The sequence below is a fragment of the Anguilla rostrata genome, chromosome 9 (genome assembly GCF_018555375.3).
Source record: "Anguilla rostrata isolate EN2019 chromosome 9, ASM1855537v3, whole genome shotgun sequence".
NCBI classification, from domain to species: domain Eukaryota; kingdom Metazoa; phylum Chordata; class Actinopteri; order Anguilliformes; family Anguillidae; genus Anguilla; species Anguilla rostrata.
In genome coordinates this window covers 1,932,627-1,956,702 of record NC_057941.1, presented here as the reverse complement: position 1 = coordinate 1,956,702, position 24,076 = coordinate 1,932,627, and the positions used below count along the sequence as shown (strand labels likewise).

The 24,076-nt window shown below is 49.5% G+C and overlaps 1 protein-coding gene across 1 annotated transcript in view; it reads right to left on the bottom strand.

Moving 5' to 3' along the window:
- Nucleotides 1-1,602: 1,602 nt before the first annotated feature.
- The window catches only part of LOC135262642 (polypeptide N-acetylgalactosaminyltransferase 10-like), a 63,055-nt gene continuing 40,581 nt past the window's right edge, over nucleotides 1,603-24,076 (bottom strand). The window contains exons 5-12 of the mRNA XM_064349711.1: nucleotides 22,981-23,077; nucleotides 21,029-21,328; nucleotides 15,978-16,095; nucleotides 11,048-11,155; nucleotides 8,598-8,819; nucleotides 6,530-6,646; nucleotides 5,492-5,641; nucleotides 1,603-5,159 (exon numbers count right to left, since the gene is read on the bottom strand). Of these exons, the coding sequence (XP_064205781.1) occupies nucleotides 4,995-5,159; nucleotides 5,492-5,641; nucleotides 6,530-6,646; nucleotides 8,598-8,819; nucleotides 11,048-11,155; nucleotides 15,978-16,095; nucleotides 21,029-21,328; nucleotides 22,981-23,077 (1,277 nt within the window). The 3' untranslated portion in view covers nucleotides 1,603-4,994. The remainder of the gene's footprint in view (nucleotides 5,160-5,491; nucleotides 5,642-6,529; nucleotides 6,647-8,597; nucleotides 8,820-11,047; nucleotides 11,156-15,977; nucleotides 16,096-21,028; nucleotides 21,329-22,980; nucleotides 23,078-24,076) is intronic.

The following is a 24,076-nucleotide window of genomic DNA, read 5'->3' as shown; positions in this document are numbered from 1 at the left end:
AACGGTAAAAAAAAAAAAAAAAAAAAAAGTTACTGCAGTTCGGTCCGGCAATACAATTCATCTCTCCAGCAACTGCTAGAATACAGAGGCCGTTGTCTGACTGCTTATATATTTCAGAAAAGCCGTGTACCTCATTAACAAGGACAGAACTAGTTTCAGACACTTAATAATAATCAATCCAGAAGTCATTAAGGCAAATTACCGAATCAGACAGGTCTTGAAGCAAGCCGTCAAAATAGATCACGAGCATTAATATGTTTGTAGAGCGATGGTGTCCCAGATAGTTACGTTCTGAAGCCAAACCCAGACGGGGTTTGATTTAACTAATGGAAAATATAATGAATTACATAAATAATAAATGGTGTGGTGCATTGATATCTACCAGCTCACAAACCAGGCGAAGTCATTCAAATATAGAAACATTTTATTTTACATCTCATCAAAAATATTGTACATTTCCAGTTTAGTTGTAGTTTGTTAAATATCTAAATACATTTTTACAGTCATGTCAGTAGAAAAAATATTGGATATTTATGAGATACAAAATGTACACTTGGATTTCCTAAACATCAAATTGCACACACGTGTACACAGCATAGTGCTAATTATCAATAACGGTCTCAAAATGAAAAACTGGTATCAAAAAAGGAAATTTTCACAATTTGGCTAATTATTTCATTTCCACCACTTTATCAAAGAATTAGCACTGTCAAAAAATATGCGTATGTAATTTATAACCAATGCTATAAAAATGTTCTTGCACCTTAAATCACAACTAAAATGACACTCGGGCTGGATCACAAAAACATGTGCAATGGACATCAAGATCAAAGTACAGTAAAGCAATACAGGTTCTTCGCACTACCTTTACGGCTAGGTATTCAGTAAGCTCTCTGAGTTCAATGCAATTAGCAAAATTCCTATAGCCTAACAAACAACTATTTCCACAAGTAAAACTTTTCTAAAACAGGAAATGTACAAACGAAGGAGGGCTTCTACCCATAATTCCTGCACTGCAAGATCCCGCCCCAGCTGAACTGTGCTCTCCTGCATTCTAGAATAAATGCATGACCATCTCAAAACGCCACGTTCATTTCACAGACAGACTTTTTGCAGCTCATCACAAACGAGCCCCATTTTGAGTCTTTGAGTCAGGTCTATGAGTCTGTGAGTTGGGTCTATGACCTGCTAGGTCAGGTCTATGAGTCAGTGAGTTGGGTCTATGAGTCTGTGAGTCGGGTTTGTGAGTCAGGTCTATGAGTCGGGTCTGTGAGTCAGTGATTGAGTCTATGAGTCTGTCAGTCGGGACTATGAGTCTGTGAATCGGGTCTATGAATCTGTGAGTCGGGTCTGTGAGTCTGTGAGTCGGGTCTATGAGTCTGTGAGTCGGGTCTATGAGTCTGTGAGTCGGGTCTATGAGTCTGTGAGTCGGGTCTATGAGTCTGTGAGCGGTCTGATTGAGTCGCGGGTCGTAGTCAGTGTGGTCTTGAGTCTGTGAGTCGGGTCTATGAGTCAGTGAGTCGGGACTATGAGTCTGTGAGTCGGGTCTATGAGTCAGTGAGTCAGGTCTATGAGTCTGTGAGTCGGGTCTATGAGTCTGTGAGTCGGGTCTATGAGTCTGTGAGTCGGGTCTATGAGTCAGTGAGTCGGGTCTGTGAGTCCGGTCTATGAGTCTGTGAGTCGGGTCTGTGAGTCAGTGAGTCGGGTCTATGAGTCAGTGAGTCGGGACTATGAGTCTGTGAGTCGGGTCTATGAGTCAGTGAGTCAGGTCTATGAGTCAGTGAGTCAGGTCTATGAGTCAGTGAGTCGGGACTATGAGTCTGTGAGTCGGGTCTATGAGTCAGTGAGTCGGGTCTATGAGTCTGTGAGTCAGGTCTATGAGTCTGTGAGTCGGGTCTGTGAGTCAGTGAGTCAGGTCTATGAGTCTGTGAGTCAGGTCTATGAGTCTGTGAGTCAGGTCTATGTTGTTTAGGCCGTGTTACCCACAGACTTGATGCCAGGGGCTAATCGACAAGGCCAGCTTAAAACGTGAGCCCATAAACATTCCAACGGATCATCTTCATTTTCACCTCAGCCATCTATCCAGCAAACCCTTCCCTTTGATTACAAACTCACACAGAGCACGTGAAAACAAACTGCATCAAAAAATAGACCTTTGAAAGGTTATTGTTAGTGCTTGATCATTGTACTTTGACATCCGCTGTACACACCCTTTTAAAGACAATAAGAACAAACATCTGACACACCACACTGAAAAATGTGGGTGACGCAATCAAAGACAGAGATATCACTGCAAAAAACCGCGCCACCAATCAGCATCAGGTCTTCTATTTTAATCAAATTCAATCTTGAAAAGCTTTGGTTTTCAATATTTAACCTTTTACACATCTACTGGACAACCTGCGGTTCCTTAATATACCATATGAGAAAATCTGATTCAATTTTATCAAGTACATTTGATTTGAACTGGTGACTTCAGAAGCCCCATTTGATATCATATATCATACACCATCAGTTTAACACAAATAAGATCTTTATCAATTAAATATACTTCAGAAATGAACGAACGATTGGCAATGCATGTGCTGCGTGTGTGAAAGTGCAGAATTTCTTCATTAAAGCACCTCCCACCAAAAATACTGCCAATTCTCTCTCATATGTAAAGAGTAATTAAAAGAAAAAAAGATCAGTGCGTGTCATTTCTGATCATTTACTCTCCATCAGAAAAATCATGTAATTTTGGCCAATAGGATTAGAATTTTTAGGGGTAATCAGGCTTTAAGAGAACCAAACCACGTGTTTTTTCGCAGCAACATACATTTAGTTACTTTGAGTGGAAAAGGCCACAGAGAACACTTCTCTTTCAGAATGCAGACATTAGACACGCTGCCATGCTGGTCTACCACAAACACAAACAAACAAACACACACGCGCACACACACACACACACACACACACACACACGCAGGCACACTCACACCCACACCCCCACCCACAACCACACCGCAACCCACATCCACACCCCCGCCCCCCACGCGCGCACACACACACACACACACACAAACCAAGGAGAGTTCTCCAGTCTATAACACACACACACACGCACGCACACATACACGCACACACCCCTTCCCTTCTAAAGGGGACCTCTCCAGCTGCTGGTGAATCTATGCCAAGTCTAGTTCACAAAAAAGAAAAGAAATGCATAGCCACAGAACATAAAAAATAATGATGCCCAAATCATTGCAATTTTTCAGAACAATAATTAAAGTACACAGAAAATAAATGCTCAAAATCACCCATCACAAACGGCACAGAGAGACGACATCTATAAACCCAGCCTTACGTACGCCAGGCTGAACAGCCCTGCGACAGTAAGATCTCCTCACACCCCATAAACATTAAAAAAAAGAAAAGAAAAGAAATGAGCACCAATTAAGTTGGGACACTTCCTACCTGTTTACACGGCGTATTACTGCACAAAGGGTTCACAGTTATGTAATAACTCCGTGTAGCAGGGTTCACATACAGCAACATCTGCTGCAGGCAGAAAGCTATATCGGAGCCCTGATTGATATGAGCAATGTTCGCTTGTCTTATCTGGGGAACACATTTCAAGAACAGCAAACTACTCATAAAAATAAAAAAACAAAACATGATTCTGTATCAATACAGATAAAAGGTAAATGGAGAAAAGGCTGGTGGATATTTACACATCCATTCTTTAACTTGACAACTTGCAGGGAGAGATTTGGTTTGGTTGGGCTTCTTGAATTTTTTTCCAGGAAGGCACTAAATGTTTCATTCAAGTTTATCATCACCAGTGAACCCTTCCCCTGCACTGGATCTCTGCCACCCCCACCCCCACCCCCCCCAAAACAAAAAAAAACAAAAACAAATTCATGTCCCAAACCAGCAAACCAGTCTAGGATCAACTACAGCACTTAATTTGATCTTTTCACAAACTCACTGGCCTGGCAGACGTCCTCATCTGGAGCGCCTGCCGGGACACAGCCGCCATTCCCCGGGACGGCCCGGCTACTTATTTCTCAACTTGCCGTTTATTTGATAGGCGGAGACGTGTAGTGACAGACGTACACTGTGCAAAACAATAATCAGACACATTTCGCCACAACATTCACAATTCCTACTCATTTCCAATCCAATTTTCCCTCCTACCGAAGTAGTCAAATTAGCCAGCTCAATGCCGCAACAGCAGAACCCAACCAGGGATTCGAACCCGCAACCTTCCGAGCTGAAGTCCAATTCCCTCATGACTGCACCGCATAGCCAACGCTTCAACGGCATCCTATAGCGATCGGTCGTGTACCCTGGTGTGAATCCAGACACATTGCACAGTCATTTCAAAAATATTCGCCTAGTAGTTTTACTACAAATCAAACGAACGGCCAGCATAAACGTAGAAGAGAAGCCGAAGCCGTCTCCCAATGTCCGTGTTTTTGGGGACGTTAGTATGTGCTATGCCCACTGCGTGACGTATGGCATGTTCAAGGTGTTCCTTCATCCACAGCGGGTTAAGACCAAACCAGAAGGGGGGGGGGGGGGGGGAGGAGGGGGTGATGACACAGAAGGGGGGGCGGGGGGTGCTGCGTGGGACTTGGAACCGAGTGTAATTGAGGCAGACGTACAGGAAGTGACATCAGTGAGCTGCCAGGAAACGGCAGACTTGGCCTGTAGGCCGGCCGGTCGGGGGGGTGGGGGGTGGGACCGGGAGACGCCGCGGTGTCCTGCCGCGCCACGTGTGACCTCACTGCCGTACGAAGCCCCGCCTCCTCCGAAACCGCCCCGTCCCGCCACAGCGTGTCTCTGCCCGGTGAAGTCCAGACCGGTCTGCCCGTTTAACGCCCCTCAGCGTCATCCCGTCCCTCCGTGAGCGTAAAACTGGCATAAGTCCTCCCCCCCCCCCCCCCGTTCCCTCCCACCCCCCACGCTGTGACACACACACTCCCGGGTGCAGGCGCGCCGCTGCGGTCTCAGTTCTCGCTGTGGTTGAACTGCTCCAGGACCGTGCCGTTGGTCTTCTCGAACGCCCACCACTGGCTCGGGGAGCTGGGGTCGCACGTGCTCATAAACACCTTCTTATCAGCCGCACTGCTGTCCATGCAGCTGTTACTGATGGGGTGGTATAGGGTTTTATCCTACAGAGAGGGGGGGGGGGGAGGGAGAAAGAGGGAGGGAGAGGGAAAGAGAGAGAGGGAGAGAGAGAGAGAGAGAGAGAGAGGGAGGGAGGGAAGGTGAGAGACAGGCAGACAGACAGATTCAATTTCCACAGTTCTGTGGTCACTTTCAACAAGCAAACCAAATTGATCAGAAATCATCTCCATGGGGTCTGTACAGTGAACTGTAAAGGAACAGCCCCCCTGAGGCAGCGTAAGGAAGAGGGGTAAAATGCAAAGCAGTCCACCAGGACCAGCCTGTTTTTGGCAGGGCCCGGTGCGAGGCGCGAGGCCGCCCCCCCTCAGCGCCTCACCTTCCTGTACTTCCAGAGCTGGTTGCCCCGCATGCCGTGGCAGTCGTACAGGGTGACGGCGCTGTTGTGGGAGATGGCGTCGAAGCAGACCTTCTTTGTGTGCATGGGGTCACCCACGCGGACATCCTCCCTCCAGCCCAGCGTGAACACCTGGAACACACACAGGGGGGTCGTCAAGGTCACAAACCACAACTAGAACACGCACGGGGGGGGGCCCAACTTCGCTAACTACAGCAGCAACAACGCTGCGTACTGCAAAACCTGAGACAAGCAAGTACCGGGGGGGAGGGGCCTCCAGCAAAGGGGGGGAGCTCTAACAGGGGGGAGGAGCCTCTGGCAGGGGGGAGTGGCCTCTGTAGGGGGAAGGGCATCTTCAAGAGGGAAAGGCCTCTTTAGGAGGGGAAGGGTCATCTTTAGGAAGGGGAGGGGCATCTTTAGGAAGGGGAGGGGCATCTTTAGGGGAGGAAGGGGCATCTTTAGGGGGAGGGGCATCTTTAGGGGGCAGGGGCATATTGCAGAAGAATCTCCATTTCCATACTGTAGTATGCCTGCCATTGAACACAAGCTCACAGAATCTTTGAGTGATTATCAATAAGCTTCTCCAAAAGCAAATGTGTTGACCGTAACACCCTATAACTAATCATCAGAATCACCGAAGCATACTGTAAACATATAACGCAAATTAATAACACATGACTGTAGGTTCTGCTCCTTCAGACTGTTTATGAAATTGCCTTCAGTTCCTTGAATACTGAGAGTATTTCCACAGATACACCATTAGCTGTGTTTTGTTCACTAAAGCACGTCAGCAATGCCAATAACAAAAAAGAACAAAGAAAGAAATCCGATGTAAAAGCTTTGGAATTTGAGCCAGCTGCTGGACGTGCTTGTAAGTGCTAGCCTGTATGTGCATACAGTCACCACCAGTGAAGAGAATATGGAACAGAATCCCCTGATTGATGATTAGGACAGCATGCACCCGTCGTGCTGTGTGTGTGTGTGTGTGTGTGTGTGTGTGTGTGTACCCCCCCGCCTCACCTGCCCATGGGTCCACCCTGCCTCGCCCCGCCCCTTCAGACAGGTCTCCATGCGGATGGGCGTCCCGGAGGTGAAGTGTTTGCTCTCCACACACATGCCACTGCCCACGTTACGCAGCTGGAAAACACACACACACACACACACAGAGTACGTACGCACACACACACACACACACCACACACAGAGTACGGCACAACACACAAGACCACACACCACACACACACACACGACAGAGCACGCACATAGTCGCACACACACACAGGTACGCACGCACACGCATCCACACGCACACACACCACAACGCACGCATGACACACACGCACACAAACGCACATTCAAAGTTAAGGCTAATTGCTCTCTGCATAAAAAGCCAACATGAAGTGCTGACTTGGCAAACAAATCACACAAAGCTGATAAGGTACAAGTATTACCGTTAGCATGAGTTTATCTCTGTAATTTCACTTGAAATATAACAAAATATTGGTTTCCAAGCTACCTGCTATGCTATAATGAGCCAAAACAAACAAAATATATTTAAAAAAAAAAAAACCTAGGAGAGCATGCAAAACACTTGTTTTTAAAAAATATTTGGGAAAATGTGTTAACTATCTCTGCATCTCTGCATGTGTTAATGATCTCTGCATGTTGTTTATTACAAAAAAATGTACCACCTGCACAACCTGACACCTCAAAACAAACAAAAAAAAGACAGAGAAAAGGAACAGAACTGCAGAAGAACTTTTTTTTTTTAACAAATACAAACGGCAAATAACAGCAGCACTGCCAAAAAGAACCGGAACGTTTGGCTTTTCACCAATTTCAGCAAAAGCAGCGAACGACGACACCCAGAGTGAACCCAGATTTCATCGATGTGCGGGGGGGTGGGGGGAGTGGCGAGGGGGGCGAGGGGGGGGGCTCTGGCACGGTTACGGTTGCTACCCCTGGTGTAGATTCCGTTCCGGAGCTTTATTAGCCACAGGAGAAATAAAGCGAGACTGTCTTTATTTTTACTACCCGTGCGCTGCTCCTGCCAGACGCCTGGCGCGGAACAGCACCGGGGCCCGGTTAGCGCTTAGCGCTCAGCGCTCAGCGGGCAGACCGGCGAGGGCCAGCTCATCTCTGGCAGCGGGGGGATTACGGGACAGAGAGGAACACTCTTCCCTCAGGAACAAGCAGAAAATAAATAAATAAAACTGCCATAATGGCCACAAAGTACCGCAGAACCAGCCGCCGTTCGGCCATCAAACACAAAGGCTTCTGACTCCCTGAGCTCAATAAAGCACCCAACTGACGCCAATATGGCTGCCCTTGAGTCCCAATAGGGCTGCCCAATGTCCCACTGCAGGTGACCTGCCAGCCTATTATGAGCCTCCCTGCTTTCCCCGACAGGCCAACCTGTTTACGTAAATAAAAACACCATCAGCTGACCTCCCAGTTTCGCTAAATAAAAGAGCTTTTCAACAAAACCACCTGCTTATCTAACCAAAGGACCATCAGCTGACTTACCAGTTTAAGCAAATACAATACATTTTCAATTATATAAGAAGGCTATCAGCAGAGGTACCTGTTTAACTAAATAAACATGCCATTCGTGTTAGCACAGGTTAGGTAGAGTACATGTACTGTGTACAAAGATGAAAGCAAAAACAGATTAAAAAGGCTGGGGGGGTGGGGGGGCATACCTGTCAGGCACAGGTGAGCAAGAACACTTCTGTGGGCCCAAATACGTCATCATATAAACGTTTATAACGTATTTATAACTGCACTGTAGAGTTTTATGACACCTAGTAATGCTGCGACACTCATATTTATGACAGTGCTGCAGATTTTATAAGATCCAGTAATGCTGTGGGGCGTTGAGGGTGCTGGGAGGTTAGCAGTGAGGGACGGTGGTGGAGCGGCGGTGGGGACGGTGGGGTGGGGGTGGGGGTGTAGGGGGGGGGGTGGGAGGGGGGGGTGGGGGGGACGGTGGGGTGGGGGGGGGTAGCGGGGAGGTGTGAGGACAGGTGGGGTGGGGGGGGAGCGGGCGGTGAGGGGGGACGGGGCAGTGTGTGAGGGGGGTACGTACCTCCCCCCAGGCGGCGGCGGGCGGCTCCACGGGGGGGTAGTGTTTGGGCAGGTCCCAGGCCACCTCGCTCATGAACCAGCGGAAGTTCCGGCAGCTGAGGGAGGCGCGGAGCTCCTTCTGCGCGCTCATGTCCCCGGCCGACAGGTGGCGGTACTCGGGCCGCCGCTGGTAGATGAACTCGGCGTACTCGTCCATCCACACCTCCGCCACGCGCTTCAGGTTCTGCGGGGGGGTCAACAACGCGCACGTCAAACCCGCTAACCCGCCAACCTGCCACGCAGCTCAAAAACACAAACACTGCGCAAAAAAGTCTTAAAGCCTTAAAAAGGTTAGAGCTGAAGTTAAAAAAAAGGTTTAATCTTTCTTTGGGTTTCACAGAGAGAACAACTAAGGTTGAGTATGTGTGTGTACGTGCATGTGCATGTGCGTGACTGTGTGTGTGTGTGTGTGTGAGAGAGTGTGTGCATTTCCAGGTGAATGCATCAGCACCATGTAAAGTGAGGGTGAACTGATCGATCATCTCACTTGGAATGAAAGGGTTTGAGAAGCAGACCGGACAGCTGGAGATAAACGCCTGTAGAGCGGCACTCACAGCTGGGGAAGGTTACTCATCCCGTGTGGTTTTTTTTGTGGGTGGAGGTGGGGTAGCGGGAGGGAAATCTGCGCAGAAAACCTCAGCTGCACAGGCCTGCAAATAACCTGCTGGACTCCGTTCCCCATTTCCCGCCAGAGCGTGCTCACGACGCCATTTTGGGGCGTAGAACGTTTCGTACACTGCGCCGTGTTCTGACCGCAGCGCTTGCGTACCGCCGTCACCGCTAATCCTTCATCACTCCGCTCACACCAAACCCGCTCAGCTGCTCCAATACCCAGCGCTCTGCGCTTCCATTGCACTGTCCCCATACTCCAACGCAACCGGACCGCGTTTCTGAAGGAGTCTGGCAAGCATTCCTGACCTGTTTATTTCATTTCCAGTCATTAATATTAATATTAATATTAATATCACACCCACAAATCGTACCGAGCAGTGGTAACCAACCCTGCTCCTGGAGATCTACCATACTGTAGGTTTTCACACCATCCCTAATTTGGCATGCCTGATTCTACTAATTAGCAGCTCAATGAGATCTCTAGCTGATGAATGAGGCGTATTTTGTTAGGGTTGGAGTGAATACGTGCAAGACGGTAGATCTCCAGGAACAACGGTGGATACCACTGGTATAGAGGAACATTAATTTAAACAGGTAACCCTCGTCTGTATCGTAAATATTCAATGGCATGAATTATGAGGGTTAAAATTGATCGAAGGAAGCAATTAATTTTCATTTAACCAAGGACAACATACGAGGGTTTTGGACAGAATTCGGTCAACATTTTGATGGATTCAGTTTTTCGAAATGGAAATACAGCGTTGGCAGGCTACAGTCTAAAACTCAGATTTGAAAACACCAGTTCACTGCTGAAAACAGGCACACTCGCGGGGGATCGATGCAACGAATTGCCAATTGAGGTCAGTTATCTGGTGTGGTTTTTAAGAAGCCAAATCGATGTATTTCTGTTTACAAGAATGAGAAGGAACAGCAGCCTTGGACGATGAGAGGTGGAGAATCCAAAGAGGATTTAATTTTTATACGTGCTGTTTTGGAGACGTTTGTGAAAGAGTGAAGAACTTGTCCGCTCGTCCCTGCAGAGCAGAGAGACCGCGTGATGGACCCCAAGCACTCTTCAATCCCTCCGACTTCTCAGAGCGGATTTATTGATCCCAATCTTTGCATCATTCAAAGGGGGGAGGACGGGGGCCTGTCAGTCCGCCAGGGCATTTCATTTCGCCCTCATAATCTCCCGCCGCTCGCTTACGCACAGCGTCAAGACCAACAAAACACAGGAGAATTCAGCCACTTTAAGAGCTGCAAAGACAGCAGGCAGCCATTTCTCTTTCTGCTCTAACCCCGAGAACAATCTATGATCGACACCCCACTTTCCACAGGGGTCCCTAGAACAGTGAGGACAGTGTGTTGCAAGAGTATAACGATAGACATATTGTAGGGGTGTAGAGGTACACATATTGTAGGGGTGTAGAGGTACACATATTGTAGGGATGTGGAGGTACACATATTGTAGGGGTGCGGAGGTACACATATTGTAGGGGTGCGGAGGTACACATATTGTAGGGGTGTAGAGGTACACATATTGTAGGGGTGTGGAGGTACACATATTGTAGGGGTGTGGAGGTACACATATTGTAGGGGTGTAGAGGTACACATATTGTAGGTGTGCAATCGTACACATACTGTAGGGGTGTAGAGGTACACATATTGTAGGGGTGTAGAGGTACACATATTGTAGGTGTGCAGAGGTACACATATTGTAGGGGTGTAAAGGTATACATTTCTGTAGTTATTGTGTGTAGTTGGTGGAATACACGGTGGGGGTGTAAAGGCGGGACTCACCCTGGCCAGGCTGACTCCGCCCGGGACCTTGTAGGGGACGTACTTCCTGTAGATGTGACCCACTCGGGAGCAGGGGATGTCCTCCATGCGCCCCCCGCACATCCACACCTGCGCGGGACGAGGAGAGAGGGCCTTCAACAAGCGCTGGACACCACTAAACCGCTTTTTGGTCATTCGTATTTGTCCGAATATCGTAGCTTGTTCTCCTGCCTAGTTTGGCTCGGCATAAATTCGGTCAGAATAGTGTTCACTGTGTGAACTTAACTGTGTTCTTGGCTAGAAACAGCTGTGCGAAATGAGTATCGTATCTTATGGAACCTGTGTTTTGTAGTTGTCCATGACCATGAAATGCACTTTTGTGCCTCGCTTTGGATAAGTGTCGGCCAAATAAATGGAAAAACCGACTCAATCCGCTAAACCAACTCACACCACTAAACCGACTCAATCCGCTAAACCAACTCACACCACTAAACCGACTCAAACTGCTAAACCAACTCACACCACTAAACCGACTCAAACTGCTAAACCAATTCACACCACTAAACTGACTCAAACTGCTAAACCGACTCAAACTGCTAAACCAACTCACACCACTAAACCGACTCACACCACTAAACCGACTCAAACTGCTAAACCAACTCACACCACTAAACCGACTCACACCACTAAACCGACTCAAACTTCTAAACCAACTCACACCACTAAACCGACTCACACCACTAAACCGACTCAAACTGCTAAACCAACTCACACCACTAAACCGACTCAAACTGCTAAACCAACTCACACCACTACATTACATTACAGGCATTTGGCAGACGCTCTTATCCAGAGCGACGTACAACAAAGTGTATAACCATAACCAGGAACAAGTATGATGAAACCCCTAGAGAGAAGTACCGTCAAGTGCAGAACAACCATAGTCAACTTGGACCCTGTGGTTAAACTGATTACACTAACAACGAGAACGGCAACAACGCAATCTATGGAAAAATAAACAAAATAAAACAAGATATGCGTTAAGACTGCCATCAACTAAGTCACCTATTAAACAGCTGCCTAGTTACACCCTAATTTAGTCTAAATTTGTCTAACAACCGACTCAATCCGCTAAACCAACTCACACCCTAAACTGACTCAAACTGTGACACGCCACTGACAGTACGTAGCAGCTGCAGCATGCGCCAGACCCTTGGCTCCGTCGCCGTGGGAGATAAATCACCATTCAGGAACCCCCAGAAACCTGATGCTGTCATTCTCTCGCCTGATTGGCTCTCCGCGTGAAGAGCAAGCCTCAGCGAACGTGCGAACGGGCCGCTGCGGAGTGCTTTCGCGGCTCGCGTGAGGCGTGGGACGTGGAGAGGGGGCGCGTTTGCGTTCAGGAAATAAAAAAATAAATAAAAAAGGAGCAGGAAGACAGAAAGAGGAGATTTGTCCCCGTACGCTGCGGTTCGCACACATCTCAGGGTATGTAAATACACTTCTGCCTCATCAATATTTAATGCTGCCTGCAGCCTGGGAGGCAAGATGGTGCTCGCGCGGAATGGCTAATAACACATAAAAAATACATCACAGCCCGTGTGTGTGACTCTGGGTGGGGGGATCGCAGTGACTGCTCAGCTCTGCGGTTCAGCCGAACGGTCACGGCCAAGACAGAGCCACTGACCTCTGGACTATAGTACAGGCAGGCAGACATGGGCAGCAATAAGGGACTGGCTTTGGACTATAGTACAGACAGACAAGCATGGGCAGGAATAAGGGACTGGCTTCTGGACTATAGTACAGGCAGACAGACATGGGCAGAGAATAAGGGACTGGCTTCTGGACTATAGTACAAGCAGGCAGACATGGGCAGGAATAAGGGACTGGCATAGTACAAGCAGACAGACATAGGCAGAGAATAAGGGACTGGCTTCTGGACTATAGTACAGGCAGGCAGACATGGGCAGGAATACGGGAGTGTACACCAGGGTTCAGTGACTAAGGCAAACCTGGCTGGGGTACTGGAATGTTCTCTCCCATGTCTGGGGCCAGATAATGGTGCTGAGGCGGCCTGTGTGACGCAAGGTCACCCTGCTGCAGTAATCTCCCACCTGGAGCCATGACCTCCCTCTCTCACACGCAGTCCAGTGCAGCAGACAGCAGCCGCAATGAACAGCCTTTTCTGAACCGGCCCAGGCCCTCAAGAGCCAATCAGAATCCTCTGGAGCCAACCAATCGGGGCCCTCAGGAGCCAACCAATCAGGGGCGTCTGGAGCCAACCAATCAGGGCCCTCCGGAGCCAACCAATCGGGGCCCTCAGGAGCCAACCAATCAGGGTCCTCAGGGGCCATTTAGGGGCCAGTATGGGCCCCTGCAGTCAGGCTGGTCAGGCTTCCGCATGCCTAGCACAGACATGCTCACATCCCCTCACATCCTGCCCGTCCCACAGACACGCTCACATCCCCTCACATCCTGCCCGTCCCACACAGCCCCACATCCTGCCGGAACCACACAGCCCCGCCAGCCTTCCACATTAATTAAAAACTGGGATTAAGTGCTTTGGGGATTCACTTCAGCGCACGTCACGGCCAGACAGAACAGCACACGTCCCAAAATCCCTCGCTGGCAACACAAAAACCAGGGCCGAACAGAGACCCTTTACTAATATAAAAAACATACAGATGAACACATCATTCTGGGTAATATCATTTTTAATTACACTGCACCCATATCTTTCCTTACCCGTTTAATACTGTAACATTCAGCCCTAACTCTCGATAAATGACGGCAACATCTGCCAACACGAAGAGAGAAAATCGCCCCGTTAAAGGGAGAGAGGATTAGCGCAGAAATCCGCAGCGAGCGCAGAGTTTCAGACCGAAGACATGGCCGCCTGATCTCCACTGGCCTTCCCCCCTTCCTCTCCCCCCTCCCTCCCTCACTCCCTTTCTCTCTTCCTCCCCTCCATCCCTCCCCCTCCGTCACTCCCTTCTTCCCCCTCCCTCGTCAGTGCGTAGAGGTCGGCCATGTTATAGGGATTACAGCGCAATCCGTTCATCTTCATCTGCCCTGATCCGGCTTCTTTCCCCTGTGCTCCATAATCGCGCTTTTAAAAACGGGAGCATTTCCTGTCGGCCTGGGGCTGCGGCAGGAAGAACCCCGGCCAGCTCGAGGGTAACAGCAGCTTCCCGAACCACAAACACGACCACAGGTTCCTCAGGTTCAAAACAGGGGTGAAGAACTGATTTAAAAAAAAATGTTTTAAAAAAACAGAACAAATCCAAATTCATGCAAGGCTGGAAAAATAAATGTTTTTATTACCATTTGAAAAGTAATCCTAAACTACCACACATTCACTGACTCAGTTATCAAGTTAGCAAAAGTACAATTTAACCCTTTCCCACCCAAAGCTGAGGTAACTTGAAAATCCTGCTGGCAGTGTGTTTGTGTGACTCTGTTTACATGTAGACATTAAGCACAGATTAACCTGCTTCACACAATCAACCACATCGTTTCAGCCCAACCGTTAGCGCTACAGGCTAGCGACCGCAAGCGTTAGCCCTACAGGCAAGCGACCGCAACCGTTAGCCCTACAGGCTAACGACCGCAAGCGTTAGCGCTACAGGCTAGCGACTGCAAGCGTTAGCCCTACAGGCAAGCGACCGCAACCGTTAGCCCTACAGGCTAGCGACCGCAAGCGTTAGCGCTACAGGCTAGCGACCGCAAGCGTTAGCCCTACAGGCTAGCGACCGCAAGCGTTAGCCCTACAGGCTAGCGACCGCAAGCGTTAGCCCTACAGGCTAGCGACCGCAAGCGTTAGCGCTACAGGCAAGCGACTGGAATACGAGAGCACCTTGTCATTTCAACCTATTAATCCTTCTCTATTACAGATACTCTACAAGGACGAAGACTTTTTAAATGGTTTTTCCTCAAAGGAGACAACCTTCTGAATTGCTAGCAATTATTTCCTGATAATAAAGTCATTTATTTTCTCGGGCTGAACGGCCCTGGGCTAGGCGAACGAAAACATCGACCACATCAACCGCCGCCACAGACCGCGCCCTTTTTTCAATCAAAGCCCGTGAATAAATCGGCCAGAGTTGTGGAGAAGGCGGCGGCGATCAACAGCCAATCAGAGGCCCGGACGGCCTCCCCCCGTGAACCCGTGACCCCCAAAATGGAGCACCGGGGACCAGCGGGAGTTAGCATTCGCGGCGAGCTCCATGGAAACCCTGTGCATCATTCCCCGTGTCAGAGAAAGGAGATAAAGCGAAGCGTCCACCCGCCAGCCGTTCAGATATTAAACCAGTGGGCGGGCGGCTTCCAGGTGGGCGGAGTCCTGGGCAGGCTTATCAATCCCATGAATCACCGCGGCGCACGCACATCCCCGCGCAGGACGCGGTGCCGTTCCATCAGGAGGAGAGGCTCCAGAGCGATGCGGTAATTCACACAGACCTGCGTGTCATACGGTAATGGATGGCTTTCCACTTGATTAGGGTCCTCCGCTCCATTAAGGCCCGGGCGCGCCCTGATCGAGGGCGTCTGTGAAATACCGCTTGCCGTCACTAATTGACGCTCCTCCGTTCCTGCAGTCGTGTAAATAATGGAGTAATGGATACGGGGAGCGGAGGGGTCGGGCTCCTCTTCCAGAGCGCCATCGCCTTTTTCATATGCTAATCTCTGACCGAATCACAATTTATCACGTTTCAGGAAGGAGAGGGAACTCGCACGCTCGCCACAGCAGGAAGCGGCCGGACGCTGACGCTCGTCAGACACTTAACCCGAATACAGAAATGAATAAATAAATAAAAATATATCTTTTTAGCAAGCTGTAAAATGATAACGTTGGCCGGTTTATTTGTGGTGTCAGGACTGCGGCTGGCTCTAGGGCTGGTTTATTTTCTCGCGGCAGAGCACACGGACGGTCAAGACGCTTTCAGAGGCCTACCTTGAAGGAGATCTCGTACTGCTCCCCTCCCCAAATCTCCAGGCCCGTGTCATATCCTCCCAGCTCCCAGAACCACTTCCTGTCCACAGCGAAAAGGCCGCCGGCCATCACAGGTGATCTGGAGAGAAGAGAAGAAGAAGAAAAAATACTATACCTCCACCTGAACAGGTCACAAGACTGTCGTTCAGCCCAAGAGCTTGAGTGCAGAAAACTCCATAAAGCCCACCAGGCATAAAATACAAAAAAACCCAACATGCATTATATACAGAACCGTTTTCAACAGGGACAATGAAAGAACCATTTTAACAATAATCAATACTCGCACGGATAAACCCGAGATAAACTGTCGACATAATAAACGCCAGTAAAATGGGAAAAAAATGAAGTAACAGATGAGCTTGCGCACAATAAAAAGCAGACTGATCGACGTAAAATAAAACATTTATTCGAATAATTAATGGCTCTCATCACCTCCATGAGATTGGATTCTGATAAGCCATTCATCAGAGTATCAGATGAGCAGCTGAAAAAACCACTTAACAGCCTGCTTTCCCAGGGAAATGACACACGCGCTGGGCCACAGAATAGATGTAACTCACACAAACGCGTACAGTCTGCACGCAACATTCAGGGCATCTGTTTTACGGCTATCTGCACCGAACGTCAGCGAGAGGTCTGAGTCTTTATCGCTGAAGAGGATAATCGATGTTGTGAGCACGTGCAGAACTCCAGCCCACTGTGTTTCAGGAACAGCGTGTCCTGCAGTCAAACTCGGCGATGTACTGTAACATTATTTTCACTCTCCACTTAACCAGACGAATGATTGCCCTTGTAGCCCACCCTGAAGAGGCACGGAGTTTATCGGGAGCTCATCCCTCAACAGGAGATTTTATGGGTTTTCAGTCTGTAACAGGAAGGGCAGCCATTTTGGCTCAGGGCGGTCAGTCAGGAGGCTGGGACCGCCAGAGTCGTTAATGCGAGGGAGATAAATTCGGTGGTAGCGGTAATTAACGTGGCTTGTATACTACATCCCATAAACGAGGGGCTGAGATTTGTGTCCGATCGACACCGAGGTGAGCGGTCTGCTGTACCAGGCCCTAAACCAAAACGGCAGCGTCGGACATTGTCTTATTAACCGAAACGCCCTCACCATCTGGAACCTGCAGAACAATGAGGGAGAATCACACGGGCAGCGGGTCCTAATGAGACAGTCTCCTCCCGCACTCTGTCTTAAAGACCCGCTGAACTGGCAGGCATAACATTTCCTCCTCCTCTATTTTTTATTTTTTATTATTCTTCTGCTGCTGCTTCGGCTGCCATGGCAACGATGCCAGCAGATCCCCCTGAATGAATGAATGAATGAATGAACGAATGAACGAATGAAGGAATGTATGAATGAACGAATGAACGAACGAATGAATGAATGCATGAATGAACGAATGAACGAACGAATGAATGAATGCATGAATGAACGAATGAACGAACGAATGAATGAATGAATGCATGAATGCATGAATGAACGAATGAACGAATGAATGAATGAATGCGAGATTTCAGCGTTTGACTTTTCTCTCTGGCCAGCATCGGGCTCTCATTCGGGTTTTTTTTTCCCGGGCGCGGTTTTGTCGATCAGTCAAACCGCGGGACTACCTGAAGGGTGGGCGGGGCAGGGGGAGGGTGGGTGGCGCCGGAGGAGGGTGGGTGGGGCAGGAGGAAAATACAGCCTGGAGATTGATTCACAAAAAGCTGTGAGTTATAAACAGCGCTGCTAACGCTAACGTGCAGCGCATGGACAGGCGACCACGCCCGCAGGACTGCGCCCACAGAACCGTGCCCGCAGGACCGCGCCCGCTCCGGGGGGTGAAGGCCCGGCTCTTTGGCATTCCGCGGCGGCAGAGCCGCTCGCTGCGCCCCCTAGATAAGGACGGTAACCGTGGAGACAAAGCGACATCGCCTGTAAAATTCCTCTGAAGGACTCAAAGGCTGCTCGTCCACAGAGAATCACGCCGAAAATTCTCTCATCCACCCCCCCCCCCCCAACCCCCGACCCCTACCCCGTATTTCCATCTCTGCCACCCTTGAATTTCTCTCTTTTTTTTTGCTTAATCATCCACGCATATTCCGAGTCACAGTTTCATTTTTTACTGGGAACTGAGGAGTGGGCGCAGAGCTCTGCGGAGCTGGTGTCCCGGGGAGCCTGAGAGACAGACCGCAGTGTGTAAAAGCCTGAGTGACAGACTGCAGTGTGTAAAAGCCTGAGCCACAGACTGCAGTGTGTAAAAGCCTGAGCCACAGACTGCAGTGTGTAAAAGCCTGAGAGACAGACTGCAGTGTGTAAAAGCCTGAGCGACACACTGCAGTGTGTAAAAGCCTCAGCCACAGACTGCAGTGTGTAAAAGCCTGAGCGACACACTGCAGTGTGTAAAAGACTGAGTGACAGACTGCAGTGTGTAAAAGCCTGAGCCACAGACTGCAGTGTGTAAAAGCCTCAGCCACAGACTGCAGTGTGTAAAAGCCTCAGCCACAGACTGCAGTGTGTAAAAGCCTCAGAGACAGACTGCAGTGTGTAAAAGCCTCAGCCACAGACTGCAGTGTGTAAAAGCCTGAGCCACAGACTGCAGTGTGTAAAAGCCTCAGGCGCTGCAGTTGTGTCCGAGCACACTGCAGTGTGAGCTAGTGCCTGCGTGTTACCAGCCTGAACCAAACTGGCAGCGTGTACGAGGACATGCGTGTTATAACCAAGCCACGACTGCAGTTGTAAAGCCTGCAGACAGACTGAGGGTAGAACTCACCACAGACGCAGGTGCTAATGAGAACAGTGTGCCTCCACGCACTGCAGTCTTAAAGACCTGCTGAAGCTGGCAGTGTTAAAGCCTGCCCAACTGCAGTTGTATATTTATCCTTCGCTGCCTTCGGCTGCCATGGAAAGCGGGCCACAGACTGCAGATGTGAATGCCTGAACCAATGACTGAAGTGTGTAAGAAGCTGAATGAATGACTGCATGTGAAAAGCTGAGCACAGACTGAGTGAAACTGAGCACAGACTGCATGTGCAAGTGAATGAGACAGATGAGTGTAAAAGACCTGAAGTGCGAGATTCAGCGTTTTGACTTTTCCTCGCTCAGGCGTGGAAGCCTCACTCGGGTGTTTTTACCTCGGCGACGATGTTGTAAAAGCATCAGCAAACTGCAGGTGAACTCATGAAGGCGTGGTAAGCGAGCCAGAGCAGGTGTAGTGCAGCTGGTGTGTGCAGCGAGGGTGGGTGGGACAGATGCAGGTGAAGGCCTGGGCGCTGGTGGAAACCTGGCCTAGAGAGTTTACCAGTGACAGACTGTAGTTATAAACCAGCGCTGCTTAAGCTGAGTGCAGCGCATGGGGCGAACGCCGCGCAGACTGCGCTTACAGAACCTGCCCGCAGGACTGCGGCTAAGAACCGTCGCCACGCAGGAAGCCGGCCCAGACTCCAGTGGGGTAAAGCCCAGCTACTTGACTGCGTGTGAAGCCTGATCGACTGCGCTGCTAGAAAGCGAGCGTAACCGTGGTAACAAGACGACTCGTGTAAATTCCTCTGAAGTGACTAAAGGCCTCGTGCACAGAATGCACGGAAAATTCCTTAGCGACAGACTGCAGTGTGTAAAAGCCTCAGAGACAGACTGCAGTGTGTAAAAGCCTCAGTGACAGACTGCAGTGTGTAAAAGCCTGAGCGACAGACTGCAGTGTGTAAAAGCCTCAGCCACAGACTGCAGTGTGTAAAAGCTTCAGCCACAGACTGCACTGTGTAAAAGCCTGAGCGACAGACTGCAGTGTGTAAAAGCCTGAGAGACAGACTGCAGTGTGTAAAAGCCTGAGCGACAGACTGCAGTGTGTAAAAGCCTGAGCCACAGACTGCAGTGTGTAAAAGCCTGAGCCACAGACTGCAGTGTGTAAAAGCCAGAGCCACAGACTGCAGTGTGTAAAATCCTGAGCCACAGACTGCAGTGTGTAAAAGCCTCAGCCACAGACTGCAGTGTGTAAAAGCCTCAGCCACAGACTGCAGTGTGTAAAAGCCTCAGCCACAGACTGCAGTGTGTAAAAGCCTGAGCGACAGACTGCAGTGTGTAAAAGCCTGAGCCACAGACTGCAGTGTGTAAAAGCCTCAGAGACAGACTGCAGTGTGTAAAAGCCTGAGCCACAGACTGCAGTGTGTAAAAGCCTCAGAGACAGACTGCAGTGTGTAAAAGCCTGAGCCACAGACTGCAGTGTGTAAAAGCCTAGCACAGACTGCAGTGTGTAAAAGCCTGAGCCACAGACTGCAGTGTGTAAAAGCCTAGCGACAGACTGCAGTGTGTAAAAGCCTGAGCCACAGACTGCAGTGTGTAAAAGCCTGAGCCACAGACTGCAGTGTGTAAAAGCCTGAGCCACAGACTGCAGTGTGTAAAAGCCTGAGCCACAGACTGCAGTGTGTAAAAGCCTCAGTGACAGACTGCAGTGTGTAAAAGCCTGAGCCACAGACTGCAGTGTGTAAAAGCCTCAGCGACACACTGCAGTGTGTAAAAGCCTGAGCGACAGACTGCAGCGTGTAAAAGCCTCGCCACGTCTCCAGGGGGACACGAGTCTTTATCACGTCGAGAGAGCCCAGCTGCCGAGTCTGAGATAGACACGGTCCCTTCTGTCAACACGAGTAGCTGGAGATCCCCTGAGCCTCCCCCCCCCATACAACCCCCCCCCCCAAAAGGAAAGCGTGCTTACTCCCCACTCTAAAGTTGGACCGCATCACTTCCTAAATTGTTCGGGAGCATTCCAGCCGGACAGGAGAGCATGGGCGTAAAAATGACTGTTGTTGCCTGTCTTGGAAAGTTGCCAAACCAGGCAACAAATGAGAGTTTGGACCGGCATCACTCCTAAATTGAGAGCTTCGCCAAACCAGGCAAAAATTGTGCTGTTTGTTGCCAAACCAGGCAACAAATGAGAGTTTGTTGCCAAACCAGGCAACAAATGAGAGTTTGTTGCCAAACCAGGCAACAAATGAGAGTTTGTCTCCAGGAGGAGGAGGAGGGAGGGTGTGATACTCACTCGAAGGGCTCGCTGGGGTCCTCCTTCTGCAGCTCGGGGGGGATGGGGATGCGCTTGTAGTACATCTCCCAGTCGAAGGCGCCGCGCATGGCGTCCCCCGCCTGCGTCTCGTAGCCGAAGTTGTCGTGGTCGATCACGTCGATCATCGGGCACACGATGGACTTGCGGTTCTGGGCGATCCGGTCTGAGGGCATCGGAGAGATCGAGACAAGGAACCATTTAGTCAGGGATGAGGGACGTGAAAAAAAAAAAAAAACTTTTTTGTAACAGCCAGGATGAGCTCCATCTGAGCCGTCTCGACTTCAACTTCCACGACCGGCTCCACGTCTCCGCTGTACAGCCCAGAGGCAGAGAAAGATTTTTAAAAACACAAACGGACATCGCACTTCAGAAAGCACCCAACGCTGTCTAACCTGCTCTTTCATTTCTGCGTAAAGTGGTGTGTAGCAGTTAGGGGCTCTAACACAGCTGAACAGAGCTGTGCTGTGGGGGGGTTGGGGGATGGGGGGGTTCATGCGCTGTGGGGGGGCGGGGGTGGTTGGGGGGGGGGTCATTGGCTCTGGCGGGGGATGTGAACGGAAAATCTCAAGTGCGCTCAGCAACATCTTCAGCTTTGGCTGCGACACAAGACAGTTTTGTACCTTTCTGATGTGAATAAAAATAAATAAATAAATAAATAAGTAAGATCCCTGGCAGGAGAACGGTGGAAGAGCCCCAGACGCTGCTGGCCACGATGGCGAAGCCGGGCTCCAGAAGAAGTTTCTTTCGGCAATGAGGCGGGAGAAAAAGTCTCCGAATGAGAAGCTCGCCCTCAAACACGCTGTGCAGCGGGACTTCCTCACAACCTAATGCAAAAAAAAAAACAGCGTAAGCCTTCAAGCTGACACTATCTGACACAATCTCACTCTCTGATAAAGCGCAACAAATACGCATTTTCACACAGCCTGGCCAGCCCCACGCATGGCATTGCTACGTAAGCCGTCAGGATGCAGGTGTCTCTACTGGTCACAGCTCGTGACATTGTCATTGGTCGTCATTCATTTTGCTATTTTCATGAAAGAGATTGGGTCAATAACGGGCATTTTCGGCAAACAGACACCCTTACATGTAGAAGCTTTCTTGTCCTCTCTTCAAACAACTGTTGCTGCTGAATTATAATTGCAACATAATTGTAAAAAAAAAAAAAAATAATGTACTAAGCTCAAGCTGAACAGCAATCTGACGACATTCGCTACCCACGGCTAATTCTGAACGCCCACTGTCTGGCCTTTTGCATTCTATTTCAGTCCGCTGCCATGCCCCCAGTGCATTATGGGATTTGGCGTACAGTGAAGCCGGTGTGAACAGGGGATGTATAACAGTGATGAGCCACGTGGAGCTCAGCCAGACGGCGTTTAGCGAGCCTGGCCTGAATCAAACAGCGGGCAGAAGGCCAATAAAGAACAACGAAGAAACAAAGAGCAGGACACAGGCACAGAGGGAGCCGGAACGAAGGAGGTGAATAAACTCAGATCTGAGAAGAGAGCACTTTAGCCCACACGTCACAGCACCAGGTACAATTTAGTCAGGAAAATGGTGAGCATTGTTGGGCTGAATGGACTGTTCATGCTATGCTATGCTATGCTATGCTATGCTATGCTATGCTATGTTATGTTATGTTATGTTATGCTATGCTATGCTATGCTGTGCTATGTTATGCTATGCTATGCTACGTTACATTATGTTATGCTATGTCAGGCTATGCTATGCTATGCTATGCTACTTTATGTTATGTCATGCTATTATATGCTATGCCTTATGCTATGTTAACCCAGTCAGAATGGAGACTACGGCACTTCTGCGGGCCAGCGAACCATTCGGAGGTTGCGCCCAGCGGGCGGCGGCGGCAGCCAGTTGAGTTGCCTCGTCGTGAGTCGAAGGTAGACCTCCCGGTGGAGTCGGCCGGGCTCCACAGCAGTCCTCGTCTGAAAGCCTCAGTCTTTTTGGTGCGCAGGATCCGGACCTTGGGCATGCGCACCATGTACTCCTCCAGCGAGGCTTTCAGGTGCTCTGGGGGAGGAGAGGAAACGGGAGGAACGAATCAGAGACCAGCCCTGCAGAGACTGACATCCGGCAGACAGACAGACAGACAGGCCTGGACATCTGGCAGACAGACAGACAGACAGGCCTGGACATCTGGCAGACAGACAGACAGACAGGCCTGGACATCTGGCAGACAGACAGACAGACAGGCCTGGACATCTGGCAGACAGACAGACAGACAGACAGGCCAGGTTCAAAAAGCTTCAGCTTCATAAAAAAATAAAATAAAATAAATAAATAAAGAAAGTAAAACTCACAGATTTAGAAAGTGCCAAACCACAGATTTATCAATACATCTCAGCGCTCTCCAAATGCTCAAGCTCTCTGCTGCGGTAAAAAACAAATCATTTCACCTTTAACTGATTTTAAATCTTCTTGCCCAGAGTCCAGCCTTTCTTGACAGGCAGTAATACAGAAACAGACCCACCACACATTCGCCTTTCTCCCAGAGTTCCCTCACCCAGCTAAAACATCCAGTCTTATGAAGGAACGTGTTATCAACTATATTTTTTTCCAAGGGATGGAACCTTCCCCATTTCACTTCCAAATTGTCATCATAAAAAGAGCAGAATTCATGGCTGCTGTGCAGTTTTTATTCTATCCATGAACCACCCCTGCCCCCCCTCCAGGATCTCGATGGGTCATCAGTTTATTTGGCGTGTCTGAGAGGGAGGGGCACCATAGGTCAGACTTATTTCATTTCAAATTCCCACTTTTTCTGGAATGTTTTTTTCTTTCCCCGTTGATCACATGACTAGCAGGTAAGGCTGGGTTTGACGTCAGGGCTAGACAACATCACAACACTGTAGCTGCAAAGGGGGGAGGGACGGGGGGTCAAAATCGTAGCCAAATGCCAATTAAATATCCAAGGGTTTCACTGCAGCACCGAAACGGATGAAAAAATTAGGATTTTGTGGCTGCCATGACAACCACTAACCAAAGACTCCTTATCAAATTCCCACAGGG